Source organism: Podarcis vaucheri (genome assembly GCF_965113315.1).
Source record: "Podarcis vaucheri genome assembly, chromosome: 5".
In the NCBI taxonomy this organism is placed as follows: Eukaryota; Metazoa; Chordata; class Lepidosauria; order Squamata; family Lacertidae; genus Podarcis; species Podarcis vaucheri.
In genome coordinates this window covers 41,363,223-41,376,857 of record NC_138763.1, presented here as the reverse complement: position 1 = coordinate 41,376,857, position 13,635 = coordinate 41,363,223, and the positions used below count along the sequence as shown (strand labels likewise).

General features: G+C 45.6%; 1 protein-coding gene across 1 annotated transcript; it reads right to left on the bottom strand.

Annotated features, from left to right (window-relative positions):
* Window positions 1-774: 774 nt before the first annotated feature.
* ILKAP (ILK associated serine/threonine phosphatase) lies at window positions 775-11,466 on the bottom strand. Its single transcript, XM_082221889.1, has 12 exons — window positions 11,300-11,466; window positions 10,569-10,634; window positions 9,367-9,423; window positions 8,768-8,887; window positions 7,490-7,616; window positions 6,497-6,603; window positions 5,449-5,542; window positions 4,565-4,652; window positions 3,895-4,016; window positions 2,117-2,236; window positions 1,888-1,969; window positions 775-1,068 (listed from the first exon to the last, which is right to left on the bottom strand). Exons 1-12 carry the CDS (start codon window positions 11,358-11,360, stop codon window positions 928-930), a joined length of 1,185 nt encoding a protein of 394 aa, XP_082078015.1. The 5' UTR covers window positions 11,361-11,466; the 3' UTR covers window positions 775-927.
* Window positions 11,467-13,635: the final 2,169 nt, after the last annotated feature.

Genomic DNA, 13,635 nt, shown 5'->3' with positions numbered 1-13,635 from the left:
ACTCATAATGACATAGCCCTTATTTGCTATGAAAAATATTAGACCCCTCCTCCCAAAAACGTCACATACAAGTCTCAGCATCACAAAAGTGTGGCTTACTTTTCTATCCTCATCTGATCATATACCAGATGTAGATTTTACTACGAAGAGCCTGGTGTATTCCAATTTACTCAGGAGTGAGTATACTGGTACAAGTGTGCACAACCTTTACTTTCTATTGACAGGTGCCAACCAAGGTACATACCAGCTTTTCATCATCCTTTCAAGTTTAGCTTTTGATACCTACCTTTTGCCAACAGCAAGAGTATCCCCTTTAAAGAGATGCAGAGAGCAATCCAGTGGGTTCTGGTGTGAGATCACACCCCAAAATTTTTCCTGTGTGATCCTCTTTTAGCAATTTCCATGCAAAATTAACAGCCGCACTTTAAAACTCCAGATGGATTATTACAACTGCCTGAAAGGGAAATTCCTGAAAGGCAACTATGAATGCATAGTTAGTTCTCTCAAGCTGTACTGAACTGTTTTGAACTCTGGAGCATCTTTTAACTCATGAAGATCAATACATCATTTCCTTCCTCTACGTAACCAACACAAAATGCATGTATTTTGCGCTTAAGGTGCTGGAATACAAAAAACAAGGTGCCTTGTGGAAGTCAAGCACTATGAGCATCAACTGTACATTATTTTATCTAAGAAGTTCGCTCGGTGGATTAGACGGCCCCATTCCATCCAATTGTGATTCTATGAAACAATGAACCAACTTGAACAGTTAGAAAAAAAAACCCTTTTATTTACAAATAAGAGCATTCGGGGGCAGAAACACAACCGAAACCCTACATACACACATACACACTCACAGGCACACTAACTTGTTCCATTAAATCCACGGCATGCTGCTAAGGACCTCACTTGCACCTATTCTCTGCATCACTGCTCAATCCGGACCACCACAACTGTGACGTTATCTGCAGAGCCTCGCTGCACAGCCTTGTTGGCCAGCCTGTTACAGGCTGCTTCATACCGGGCATCAGCAGCTGATTTGGCATCTCTCGTGGGAATCGTTTTGTCCTGTTGGGAAGCAGAATACACAAATGCGGGGTAGTTTCTTTTCACTTAATTTGCCGAGAGCACCTCAATGCCCATGTCTCTCATTCCCAGAGTAACTTCTAATTATTTACAATGTTTGTATATCATTCGTTCACAAAAAAATATTTGGGAGGTACAGGGACTTTTCAACACCCACAACTATAAAGTACAAACATGGACATAAAGTTAGAAACACTTTTTTTTAAAAAAAAGTATTGTAATAAAAGTAAAATCGGCAGCCGAGGATACAGTAGTGCCAAGTATCTATTAAGCACTAAAAATGTGGCTTTAGAACTAGAAAGCTGTGTGTGTGTGTAAATGTCTTCAGCTAGCTCTGAAAAGGCCACAACATAGACGTCAATAAAGTTCTTCTGGGGGAAGGCATTCCACGGCTGGGAAGTCATCAGTGAAGGGGCTCTTTCCTTCACAGCAAACAACCTCATCTCATTTGAACAGAAACACTCAAAAAAGGGCCTCTACTCAGTCTTGCAATTAGCTACTTGCACTGTCATCTGAAAGGAATGTTTTGGTGCTTTTTATAACTCGCCACAAGCCCCCCTGCCACCTGCTGACATGGGGACAGAGGGACCATCTCTCTTCTGCCCCCTTCCCACCTGAAACAGCAACTAGACATATATTAAAGTTTACATGGTCCTTGCTTGGTTGAATCAGGGCACGCAACCCATCAAGTGGATGTCTTACATGCCACCCAAAGAACAAGAGTGAGTGTAGCTCCTCTTCCACATTCCTTTCCTAACAAGCAGCCCTGTCTCTTCTCACTCAAGCCTATCTTCCCCTTACCTCCAAACAAGACATAATGAAGTTCACAGCTTCATCTGGTGAGAAGACTTTGAAGAGACCATCACAAGCCAAGAGGATAAACCTGGAAGAGCAATTGGTGATAAGTTTTATGGGGGGAGGGGGGATTAGGACCTAGAAACAAAACAGAACACAAGGAGTAATTTAACGGTTTATTCTAAAGACACCCCACTTGTATTCTCTGCATTTGCGTACTTGTGTCAGGTTTTACCTGTCGTTGTGTGTAAGCTGGCAGCGCTTGACATCTGGAACAGAGATGACCCCAAAGCGCTTGTACTGCCCATCCCCAATGGAGCGAGAGACTTCCAGGACACCCAAGACACGTCCTTCCCTACAAAAGTGGGGAGAGAGAGCCTATTTCAGCATGCCACTGGGTTTAATCCCCAAAGTTGTCAGGCTAGAACAGGGATGGGAACCTGTGGCCCTGCAGGTGTTGTTGCCAGCTCAACTCCCAGCAGCCCCATGCAGCATTGCCAACGTTCAGAGAAGATGGGAGAGATATTCCAGCAGCACCTGGAGGGCCAAGGGTTCCCCACTTCTGGGCTAGAAGTATTTGGGACCAAGGTGAATCCAGTTTACTACAGACTCTAGCTAGATGCTTCACAAGTAGTCTACACAATTCCTTTTGCAACTTTACCATATAATTATAGAACTCAAAAGAGAAAGCAGTATGTTTTGATCACAAATTGGCACTTGAATGGTAATTTGTTAATATGATCTGAACACCTGCCCTAGTTATGCATTCACTTAAAAGTTAGCTGAACTTGTTCAGTATGGCACACTCCCATATGCCCTTGCAGGACTTTTTCTGAGAAATTCAAGAAAAAATTTTCGTTAGGAGACCAAGTGGCAACATGTGCAGGCTTTTCAAGTATAAGGAGCTACATTCAACCCTGTCATCTCCCTGTTCCCAGCCACTATTTCAAGGGATCTCAGGAAGCAAGAGCTGAGAACTGCTTGAGAACCTGGAAAGCTATTGCCTTTCAGAGAGCAACAGCACTTGGCTCTATGTACCACTGGCTGAACTAGTTAGAAGGCAGCTCCTTACACCACATGGCAACAATATTTTCAAAGTCACAGCAGCACCTGTGTCATTAAGAAGAGAGTTTGGCATCTGAGCAGCTGGATTAAAGCTATCCGGCCAGCAGTTAAAGGGCCCTGTTTGCTCACAAGGTCAGATGCATTGACATTTTTACAGAGTCACATTATTTATACACTCCATCAATAAATACAGTACCAGTTCATATTCATACTCTATATCAGTGTTTCCCAACCGGTGTTCCGCGGCACACTAGTGTGCCGTGAGACACCGGCTGGTGTGCCGTGGGAGGGAGGCGGGCGAGTCGGGCGGCGAGGATCCGCGTCGAGCCGGGGGCGGCTCCGCGGTGGTGGTGCCGAGCGGCGGGGCAGCGTGCGCGACAGCGGAGGAGGAGGAGGCCGGCATGTCCGGGCAGCAGCAGCAACAGCAGCAGCAGCAACTCCCGGCGACGGCTCCTCCTCCGCCCGCTATCGCCGCCACCACCACAACAGCCGCCGCCGCCTCAGCTGCCGCCGTCCCTCAGTCCCTCGCTCTGCTGCCTCCTCCCACCCCGGCAAGGGGAAGGGAAAAAACGTTCACTTTTGTGCGTCCCTCCCGGCGTGACGCTGCGCGCTGACGTCACGGGGCGGGGCTTTAATGGTGGTGTGCCGCGAGATTTTTTTCCGGTAAACAGGTGTGCCGTTGCCCAAAAACGTTTGGGAAACACTGCTCTATATAGCTAGGAAAATACTAACATATTTCAATTATTAACATTTATCCACATAGGTAGTTAAATGATGGCTTCTAACAAAATAAAAAAGCCAACTCACATAGTCTACAGCTAACAGTTAATAAGAATTTTCCACAGTTCAAATGAGCATTTACATTGGGCGGCCGGAGGGGGCGGTTGCAGCTAAAAACCCCAAATGTTGCTGAAGGGCTATTGGATGAAGAGAAGAGAAACATGTTACCTGACATTCCCTCCAGCCTTTTGGATCCTCATCCGCTCATCGTATTGAGTTGGGTTATGTTCTTTACTGAGACTTAAGGCTGTATGTTTCTGACTTTCTTCATTGTAGCGACACAGAAGCGCCTGCACTGACAGAAGAACCCTCATGAGCAAGTAGCAAGGATTGCAAGTCTCTGCTTGGGGCATTATAGGATACAACTTTCCACTGAGCAAACACTTCAACAATTTCTAAGCAGTGTCACTCTACTGCATGCCTCCAGCCATAATAATAATAATAATAATAATAATAATAATAATAATAATAATTTATTTCTACCCTGCCCTTCCCGGTTCAGAAAACCGGGCTCAGGGCGGCTAACAACAAATTTAAAACACAAAATGGCCAGGACCTGAAATTGGCTTGAGCTGAGAACATCTTAAAAATTGATGGAAGACACCACCACTGAGTCTGTAACGCCATCTAGAGTTCACAAAGAAAATCCAATGGATCACAGAGCTGTTCCAAAGCACATTTCCTCCCAACAACTAAATTTGGTGGACACATTGCAAGGTAATGACAGTGCTAAGGTACAGCTGCTATAGCATATTTGGGTGGAACTGAAAAGATTAGCCTCACTCAGTAACAAGAAAAATGCATTGAAACTGGACCCACAACTTCTAGTGCTGCTTACTCTGCTGTCTCCCAGGTTGGCAATATACAAAGTATTATCAATCACCAGCACACAGGTTGCTGTGGAGCCATCCTTCCAGGCAGGTTTCCTGTAAGGACAAGAAAGTGGAAACAAAAACGTGAGTTCAAGCAAGTTCCAAATTGTTCCAAGAGTCATGCTGCACAATTATGGAGACTGATAGCCCAATGCAAAAAAGAGGGGGGATTAATGGACCACTCACAAGTTTAAGAACACACCTGTGCTATAGCCCCCCCTTGCATTTTGAAATGGTTGAGTTCACATGGAGGAGTGTACAATTGAGTATGTATAAACTCACCCACAAAGACTCCTGTAATGGAAAAATAGTTATCAAATTATTATTTATTTATTGCATTTATAGCACACTTTTTTTTTTGCCAAGGTGCTCAAGGTGGCATAAATGGTTCTCACTGCCTCAATTAATCCCCACAACCCTGTGAGGTATGTTTGGCTGAGAGACAGTGACCGGCCTTAGGTGAGTGGAAGTGTGTCAGGATCTGAACCCAGGTCCTAGTCTGACACTTTAACCACTATACCACACTGGCTCTGCAAAAAGGGGGGAGGGTTATGAAGGTGGCTTTGTTTTAACGCTACTTGACAACTTTCTTTCTCATCTGTAGGGAACATCTGACAAGGGGAAATATGCAAACATCTTTTCTGAAGTGATACAGCCCCAAATATGCTTAACACAATGCCTATATCAGGCATAGGCAAACTCGGCCCTCCAGATGTTTTTGGCCTAGAACTCCCATGAGCCCTAGCTAACAGGACCAGTGGTCAGGGATGATGGGAATTGTAGTCCCAAAATAGCTGGAGGGCCGAGTTTGCCTATGCCTGGCCTATATACTTGGAAAGTTTACACTTACTGGCTGGAAGCCTGCCTGAGAAACTCCTCATCGGTGTATTTGAAGGTGTCCAGAAGGCATCTTCTTATTGTTTTCTCAACACTGGGCACATCTCCTGTTATGAACACGAAAGAAGTGATTAGCTACTTCCCTCAAAACATATTCTGTGCTAGACAAATCAAAATTCTTGCTCAGGATTACCTGAAATGTTGCTTACAGAATGTATTATGACTAAAATACTAATTTCCAGTGTCTGCTAAAAACATTCCTGTTTGTCCAAGCCTACCCAGATGCTTAAAACTTTAATCTGTTTTAGTATTTTAACTTCTTGTATGTTGTAAGATACTCAATTTTTTTCCTGATTTTGTGGTTTTATCCTTTTGTAAACTGCTTTGAGGGTTGTTGTTTTTTCCTTTTCTTTACAATCAAGCGGTGTATAAATTTTATGAAATAAATGAAAACCTGCAATTCAGATTAGCCATTCAGGGAGGGCACTTTGCAACTGGGGTGTCCCTGCAAGGAAGGATGTCCCCCTAGAGGTTACCCACCATCCTTCACTTGGCACAGGACAGGACTGCAGAAAAGGACATCTGTAGGCAATGTCATAGTTTGGTTAAATATATATTAGAGAAGGCACTCCTTCAGATAGCCTGGCTCCAATTTCTTTAGAGCTTAAACAGGACCCCAGGACGATGGTGTGAAGGGACACTGTGCTGAGGCTCAGCAGGCCTGGGCCTGTCTAATGCCTGAGTGAGAGGCCACCCTGCAGTCACATGTGTGCCAGCTTGGCTTTCAAGGTGGAATAAAGGCAGGATACAATTTTAAGGAAGACAAATAATTGAAACCAGGAGTTTTAATTGGGTTCAGAAACAGACTGGGTGCCAGCGCAGCTGATAAAATTACTGGGCATTGTGCACCCAAACAAGCACATAGTTTCTTCTGAGCAAGCCTCACCAACGTGCAGCAGCAGCAGCAGCAGCTACACAGCTTTAAAACTACTGCTCAGGAAGCAGGAAACCCCAGAGAATGATATTGCACACACACTGCACTCCCCAACCCCCATTTTTACCTTTAGGGAATTTCCTGATCAGGTTTTGATGCAGATTCTGTGCTGCATACTTTGAAGCTCGAACTCCTCCGTGGCCATCAAAGACAGCAAAGTATGAGACACGGGTACTGTAAAGGAAGACAAGATTGACCCCACTCTCTGGAAGTGGCCAAGAAACTGACAATGTGCTGAGCTTGCATCACTAGCGGATCTGCAAAAAGCACAGCCTTCCCTCATCCATGTACCACAAGGATAGGCAATCTGGTGTTTAACAGACGCTGTTTGACTCCCAACATCAGCCCCAGCCAGCATGGCCAATGGTCAGGGATTACCATTCCCGACATGGATTGCCTATGTAAAGGTTTCACATTTCTCTTTAAATTATGAATTTGTCAATGTGTGAAGCAGCCCCCAGTATCAACAAGGACCCAGATCCTAGGTTTTCCAATGCCACTGGTAGAATCTTAACAGTTACACAGTTTGAGATCTTGCCTCTTTAGAAGAATACAGAATAAAAAGGATGGAAAGCATATATCTGACGTGCTCTTTTAGGATAACTTGGGCCCAATTTTCTGCTGTGTCTACCAGAATTACATCTGTAAAGAAAGGTGCATTGAGGTGTGAATGTGTGTGTTCAATAGGAACAGAAGAATCACACCGAGTCATACCAACTGCCCATTTAGTCTAGCATTCTGTGCCCACAATGGCCAACCAAATGTTTTCTAGGAGCCCAGAAACAAGACCTAAGTACAACAGCACTCTTATGCCAGTGTGACACTCAAAGGCATGCCATCTCCAACACCAGAGCTAATTTATTACATAGATATTATGTCTAATAACCATTGCTAGCATAACACATTTCAAAAAGGAAAACACTATTTCCAGACACCAAATCAACTGGAAAGCAACTTTAAAATTATTGTCCCCATATGGCAAAACAGGCTATTCAGCACAAAGTAGGACTAGGACACACACACAACAGTCAATATGATCATATGCAAATATAATACTCACATCTGAGAGGGGAGGGGGCTGCACTCTTCTGTGATATCATTCAGAATGACATGGGCATCCTGCATCTCTTCTCGCTCTCCCTTCCTCTCTGCCACGTAGCCCTTCAGACCAAGGAGACCTGCAGAATCTAAAAAGAAAGCAAAAGATACACACAGGATTCAATCCTTGAGCTCCCTTTTGCACAACATCCCATTAAGTGGCCATTTTGCTTAAGACAGTATCATTCTGAAAACCTCTTGGTAACAAACTACATGTAAAGCTTTAACTAGACTACTAGACAGCAACATTATAGAATAGAACACACCAATTAAGAGTACACTAGCAATGCAAATAAAACAAAAGAATGAAAGCACCATTCAAGGCAATGTAGGAACATTCCCAAGTTGTATTCACATTCATAAAGAATCTGCTGGCAGAATACACTCTAATAGAAAAAAGCTGTTCAACTGGGGTTAGAACCCACTGAATATTCTTAATTTTTAAACCTTGTGGCATTACTGTGTTAGCCACCACAGCGCTAGACTGCACAGCTACAGCTTGATCAGGTGCACCAGAGAAGACGTCAACATGGTACACCTCTGGGATTTCTACAAATGCAGTTGATGTGAACAGAAGCAGATGTGACTCACGTCATGCCACTGTTGCCACATCACAATTCAGTTGGGAGATCGAAAGATGTTTTTGCTTCTACACTCTAGGTTAGCTTGGATAAGAAGCCTCCTACCCGAGGCAAACGAGGAAACAAACCGAGGCTGAATGGCATGGCAGCAGTTAGGCCATGTTGCAAAGAGCACCAAGAAAAAAAGCTTGCATGGCAGTGGATAAAGAAACATGGACACAGGCCTGTCTTCAGATCCTCGTTCATCTTATTAGGCAATTCTTGTTTTGAATTGTGCATAGCACCTTGTTATTGTGAGCCACATTGAGGACTGAGCTGCTTGAAAAGCAACCCAGAATTGTCATGAAAAAGCTACCAACACCAGCCTCTCTCACAAAGTTGTTCTGAGGAGAAGAGGGAGTAACAGACACATACATTGTCCTTCGCTCCTTGGAGGAAACATGGCTTACCGATATAATAGACACAATAGTGTCTGCAAGGAAACAAGAATACCCTTAAAAGCAGGAAACCCTGCAGAGGTGAGACATTTGTTCATGAGCATCTTATACTCCTCCCCTGCTCATTCCTAAAAATGATCACAACAGGAAACAATCTCACTTTTGCCCTAATTTAAGGCAGCAGTAGAATAGAAAATATGTGGCTTCAGAGTGTCTGAAAACCTTTACAAACTTTCTTTTCCACAAGTTCTTCACTCCCATTCTTCTCTCCCTCCATGGATTTCCTCTTCTCTCCCTTTCCATGGCTCACGGGAAGAGAAACTTGCTCTGCAGGATGTGAAGCTGAGGAACAAAATGTTGGTCAGTTATTTTATTTATCCGAGTCATTTACTCAAGTGATACTGTGACAGAGTACACAATCCCTTACTGGCTGGGATTATGCAGCCAGATGAGATGGGCCAAATTATGCTGTAATTATGCTGTAATACTGGCTACACCACCCTTGATTTCTCCTTTATATAATCCTAGCTAGAGGAAGCTCTAGTATTAACAGCAATAAAAGATACTAAAGCAGTTGCCAGCCGGGAAGTGAACAGCCAGCACACAAGAGCTGAAGAGACAAAGAGGGTGTGGTGTGGAGGGAACAATCCACCTCCTTCAAACCACTATTTTTGAGCCTGAAAATGTTCACCTGTGACCATTTGATGAAGCCCTTCAGTTAACCAACTTCTGAAGCACTCAAGAATGTTTCATTCTCAGGTGTGATCCTATTACAGCAGTGCAATCAACAGCAAAACAGAAATCTTGAGACTACTGCTCACCTGAGTTTCCGCTGCTGGCAGGCGGGAGGTCGTCAAAAAGCAAAGAACCTCCGGTTCCTAAAACACAAGGAAACGTGTGTCCAGAATCCAGGTCCCAGAGCAAACAGATTTCTCAGATAGTTTCATAAAGAACACACAATCTATAAAACAGAACTGCCAAGCTAAAATGTCTATTCTACAGCAACCAGCCTTTGTATTATCAGCAATGTCTCTGTAATCAGGTAAACCTGGGTGCGATGTACAAATGCTGCTTGTGTAGCAAGCTGAAGAACAAAAGTAAACTTAGGAATGTAGCTACACATTACAAATGCAGGCTTGGATGGTCAAGGCCCTGTGATACAGGAATGGCACCCATGCTAAACAAAGAGGGTTCAGCCAAGGGGTAAATCACAATTGGGACATCAGCACAGCATCTTCCCAATCCTACAGGCACCTTGAGTCAGAGAACTCCCCCAGCCAGAAGCAGCAACTATATCCACCATTATTCACTTTTAAGTGCCAGTCAAAAATGTTCCTGTTTACTCAGGCATTTGGTTGTTAGTTGGGACCATATACGATGATACCCTACCCACATTTTGGGAAACCTTTAGCCTCCAGGCATTACTGAACTAAAATGCCCACCATCTGTCTGGGGCTCACAGAAGATGTAGTTCAGCAACATCTGGAGGATCAAAGGCCCTGCCCTAGTGTGTTGTGGTGTTCAAGCTTTTAGTGGGCCAGGGTAGGATTTGTTTTTTTCTATAATATGAGCACTTTTGAGTAAATAGCTGTTTTATTCTTTTTTATGTTTTAACTTATGTATTTGTATGTGTTTTTTTACAACTGAAAGTCACTTGGAGACATTTTACACAGCAAGTAATGAATGCACATTAATATATAATAAACACAACTTCTTGCTCAGGAGTAAAGGCCCACCACTTTGTGATGGAGTTTCGACGTACATGTAGTAAGTTGGGGCTGGGACAAAGTGTACATATGGCTTGAAGAACTGCCATAAAGAAAAACATTAGTCAAGGAGCAATGGTGTCCTGCTTTCCTCAAAGCAAGTTACATACAAGAAGAGGATTAAGAGTGCCTGCTAGTCTTCCCCTGAGGCATAAGGAGGGCACATCACTACATAAAGGCCTAACTACAAAACAAAAGGAGAAAAAGGAGATGACCACGCTAGTCAGTGAAAGACATGATGTATACAAGAATCATACCAAAGTCAGTGCTGCTGACTGACGGAAGTTCATCAAAAAGCAAAATTCCTTTCTGCCCTTCCTTCCCTAAAAAATAAAGAGACACAGCAACAGATATCAATTAGAGAACATGTGACCACAAGGGACAGATTGACGACTTCTTTCTTTCTTTTAAAAAAAATAATCATTCAAAGTGTAAATCTCCTGGGGGCAGAATCAGTTGCTCCTCCTCCCTTCCTAAGCAGCTAACAGTCAAAACAATACAGTACTGGAAAGTCAAGGAAGCAGCAGCAGCAGCAACAATTACAGTACCTCGGAAGCCGTTACCCATGCGTGTGTGTGTGAGTGCGCGCTAGGGCTTTCACCCAAGAAAAGGACGCGCGTGCGCGCATCCCGGTGTCAATACGCGACGCGTGCATCCGTGTACGAGTTCACACGCGCATGCGTGCTGCACCGTGTTTAGCAAAGCGGGGCTAATCCTGGGCATGAAAAAAACAACACAGCCCGTGCACGCACCCACCTGGGGCCTTGGCCGCTCTTGGAAGGGACCATGGCTGCGCAGGTGGCCCCGAGGGCAGACGGCGCCTTCCCTTCCCCGCCAAGAAATGAGGCGAATTCAAGGCTCCGGGAAGGGAAGGAGGGCGGGCGGGCGGCTAAGCTCCAGCCCGGCTCCTGCGGCCGACAGCCGAAGGCTCCTTTCCCCCCAAGCGGACGGCGGAGTCCAGGCCCCGAAGGGCGCCCGCGGCGCTTACCTGCCGCCGCCTCCTCAGCTGCCGAAGGGGCCGCCTCGGGAAGGTCCCCGAACAGATCCATCCAGCCTCGCACTCGGCGGCGGCCGGCCCGAGCCGCGGCGACCTCCTCTTCCTCCTCCTCCACTCGCAAAGGCCCACCTGGATGCCAATCACCGCCGTGAGGCGGAGCCGACTCTCCCTCTCATTGGCTGCTCTCCTCCCTCGCCTAATCGCTCTTTTAGAGGGGCGTGGCTAGAGCAGCCTCGCCAAAAAAGAAACGCGGGCCTTTTCATAGGCCAGCCGCTCTGGAGGGCGGGACTAGAAGGTTGTAAGTCAGTCTCCGTTATTCCTATGGCTCAGGGATCAAGGAGGAGTTGGCGCCTGCCAATCATCCTTAGGGGCGGGCCCGCCAGTTTTTCGTTCGAACGCTCTGATGACGCGCCGCGTTCTGCTACTTCCCCCCCCTGCAGTGAGATGCTTTTTGCAATAGCGGGAGGCGGAAAAATATTGACGGGGCACCAAGAGGACGAAGGGTACGAGGGATCTTGCCCCTCATGCTAGCTTTCTAAGAGAGACGGCCGTGTAGGTCAAATTAATGATCCTCCACAGGTGTGCTTTGAAACAACAACTCCCCCCGCCGCTGGGATGGATTGGTTACTTCTTTGTAACAATACTGTATGAGGCTGCCACTAGATGATGCCTGAGCAAGGCAAGAGGAAGTGTGGATGATATGAGACCTGATTTAAGGATAAAAAGCTAGTGTTGTGGGTTTTTTTTGGGGGGGTGGTGGTGGCGGCAAAGGCATAGCCGCTGGGATCAGTGCATAGCTGTCAACTTTTCCCTTTTCTTGCGAGGAATCCTATTCGGAATAAGGGAATTTCCCTTTAAAAAGGGGGAACGTTGACAGCTATGGATCAGTGCCTAAAAAGCACGAGACAAGTGGGAAAGTGTGCTTTCTAAGCACAGGACAAGGCAAGGAGAAGTGTAGACAAGCCCCCTAATGGTGGGAGAACACAGGATGCAGAGTAAACGGGAATCTCAGCAACCTAATTGAGAAGGGGGAATCTACTGACCGATCTCTGTAAGAATTCCAGTTCATCAGCAAAGATTTTGAGTCTCGATCGGTCAAAACCAAAATGGGCTCCCCCCCCCTCAATCTACCTTTTGCCCATCCTTGCTCTAGCTGGGCAGCTAAAGGCAAAATAAGACGTTGCTACTGCACCTTTAGTAGTTGTGTAGAAGTGGGAATCGAAGTAGCTCTTGTATCACCTAGTTGGCCACTGTCGGAAAAGAATGCTGAATAAGATGGATCTACTCTTAACCGAAGGGACGCGGGTGGCGCTGTGGGTAAAACCTCAGCGCCTAGGGCTTGCCAATCGCATGGTCGGTGGTTCGAATCCCCGTGGCGGGGTGAGCTCCCGTCTTTCGGTCCCAGCTCCTGCCCACCTAGCAGTTAGAAAGCACCCCTAAGTGCAAGTAGATAAATAGGTACCGTTTTATAGCGGGAAGGTAAACGGCGTTTCCGTGTGCTGCGTTGGTGCCGGCTCGCCAGAGCAGCTTCGTCTCCGGACAGCGCTGGCCCCTGGCCTCTTAAGTGAGATGGGCGCACAACCCTAGAGTCGGACACGACTGGCCCGTACAGGCAGGGGTACCTTTACTCTTAACAGAGCCCTGTCCTCTGCAACTCTCCACCTATCCTACATTAAGTGAATTATGGTTAGAAAAAATATTTGCTCGTTATGTCTTTCAGCTTATCCAGAGGTGCCATAGGCTGCAAGGAATGGTGTCCTGTGATGTTGGGTTGGAGGGGTATTTAATATTGACAAAGTGGTCCATAGGCTCAGTGGTAGAGCATGTGCTTTTATTTATTTATTATTAAATTTATTTCCTGCCCTTCCTTTCAAAGGAGCCCAGGGTGGCAAACAACAAGCAACAAAACAGTAACATATTTAAAACAATTCCAACACAGATGCAGACTCTGAAAGATCTCAACTTAAAAAGCATGTTGAAAGAGGTAAGTATTCATCAGGCCACAACTACTCTGATAACCCCCATGCTTTCTCTTCTCCTTTTGCCCTAGTTAGCGGTCTTTCCTCCTTTCTTTCATCTCCCTGTCATCCTACATCTTCCAGGCTTGCTCTGACCCACATTGGGTCACATATTACATAGCCAGGAACTAGGAGAGTCCACTTCTCATATGCATCTGCCTGTGTATTAAGATTGTCAGCAAAAATTCTGGTCTGGGTGCTCCCCACCTTCATAAGTTTATGCGAGTGCCTACCAGGGACATAACCTTTTCTGTCAATATGGAATGTCCTCCCCAGACATGTTTGCCTGGTGACCACATTAATGTTAAG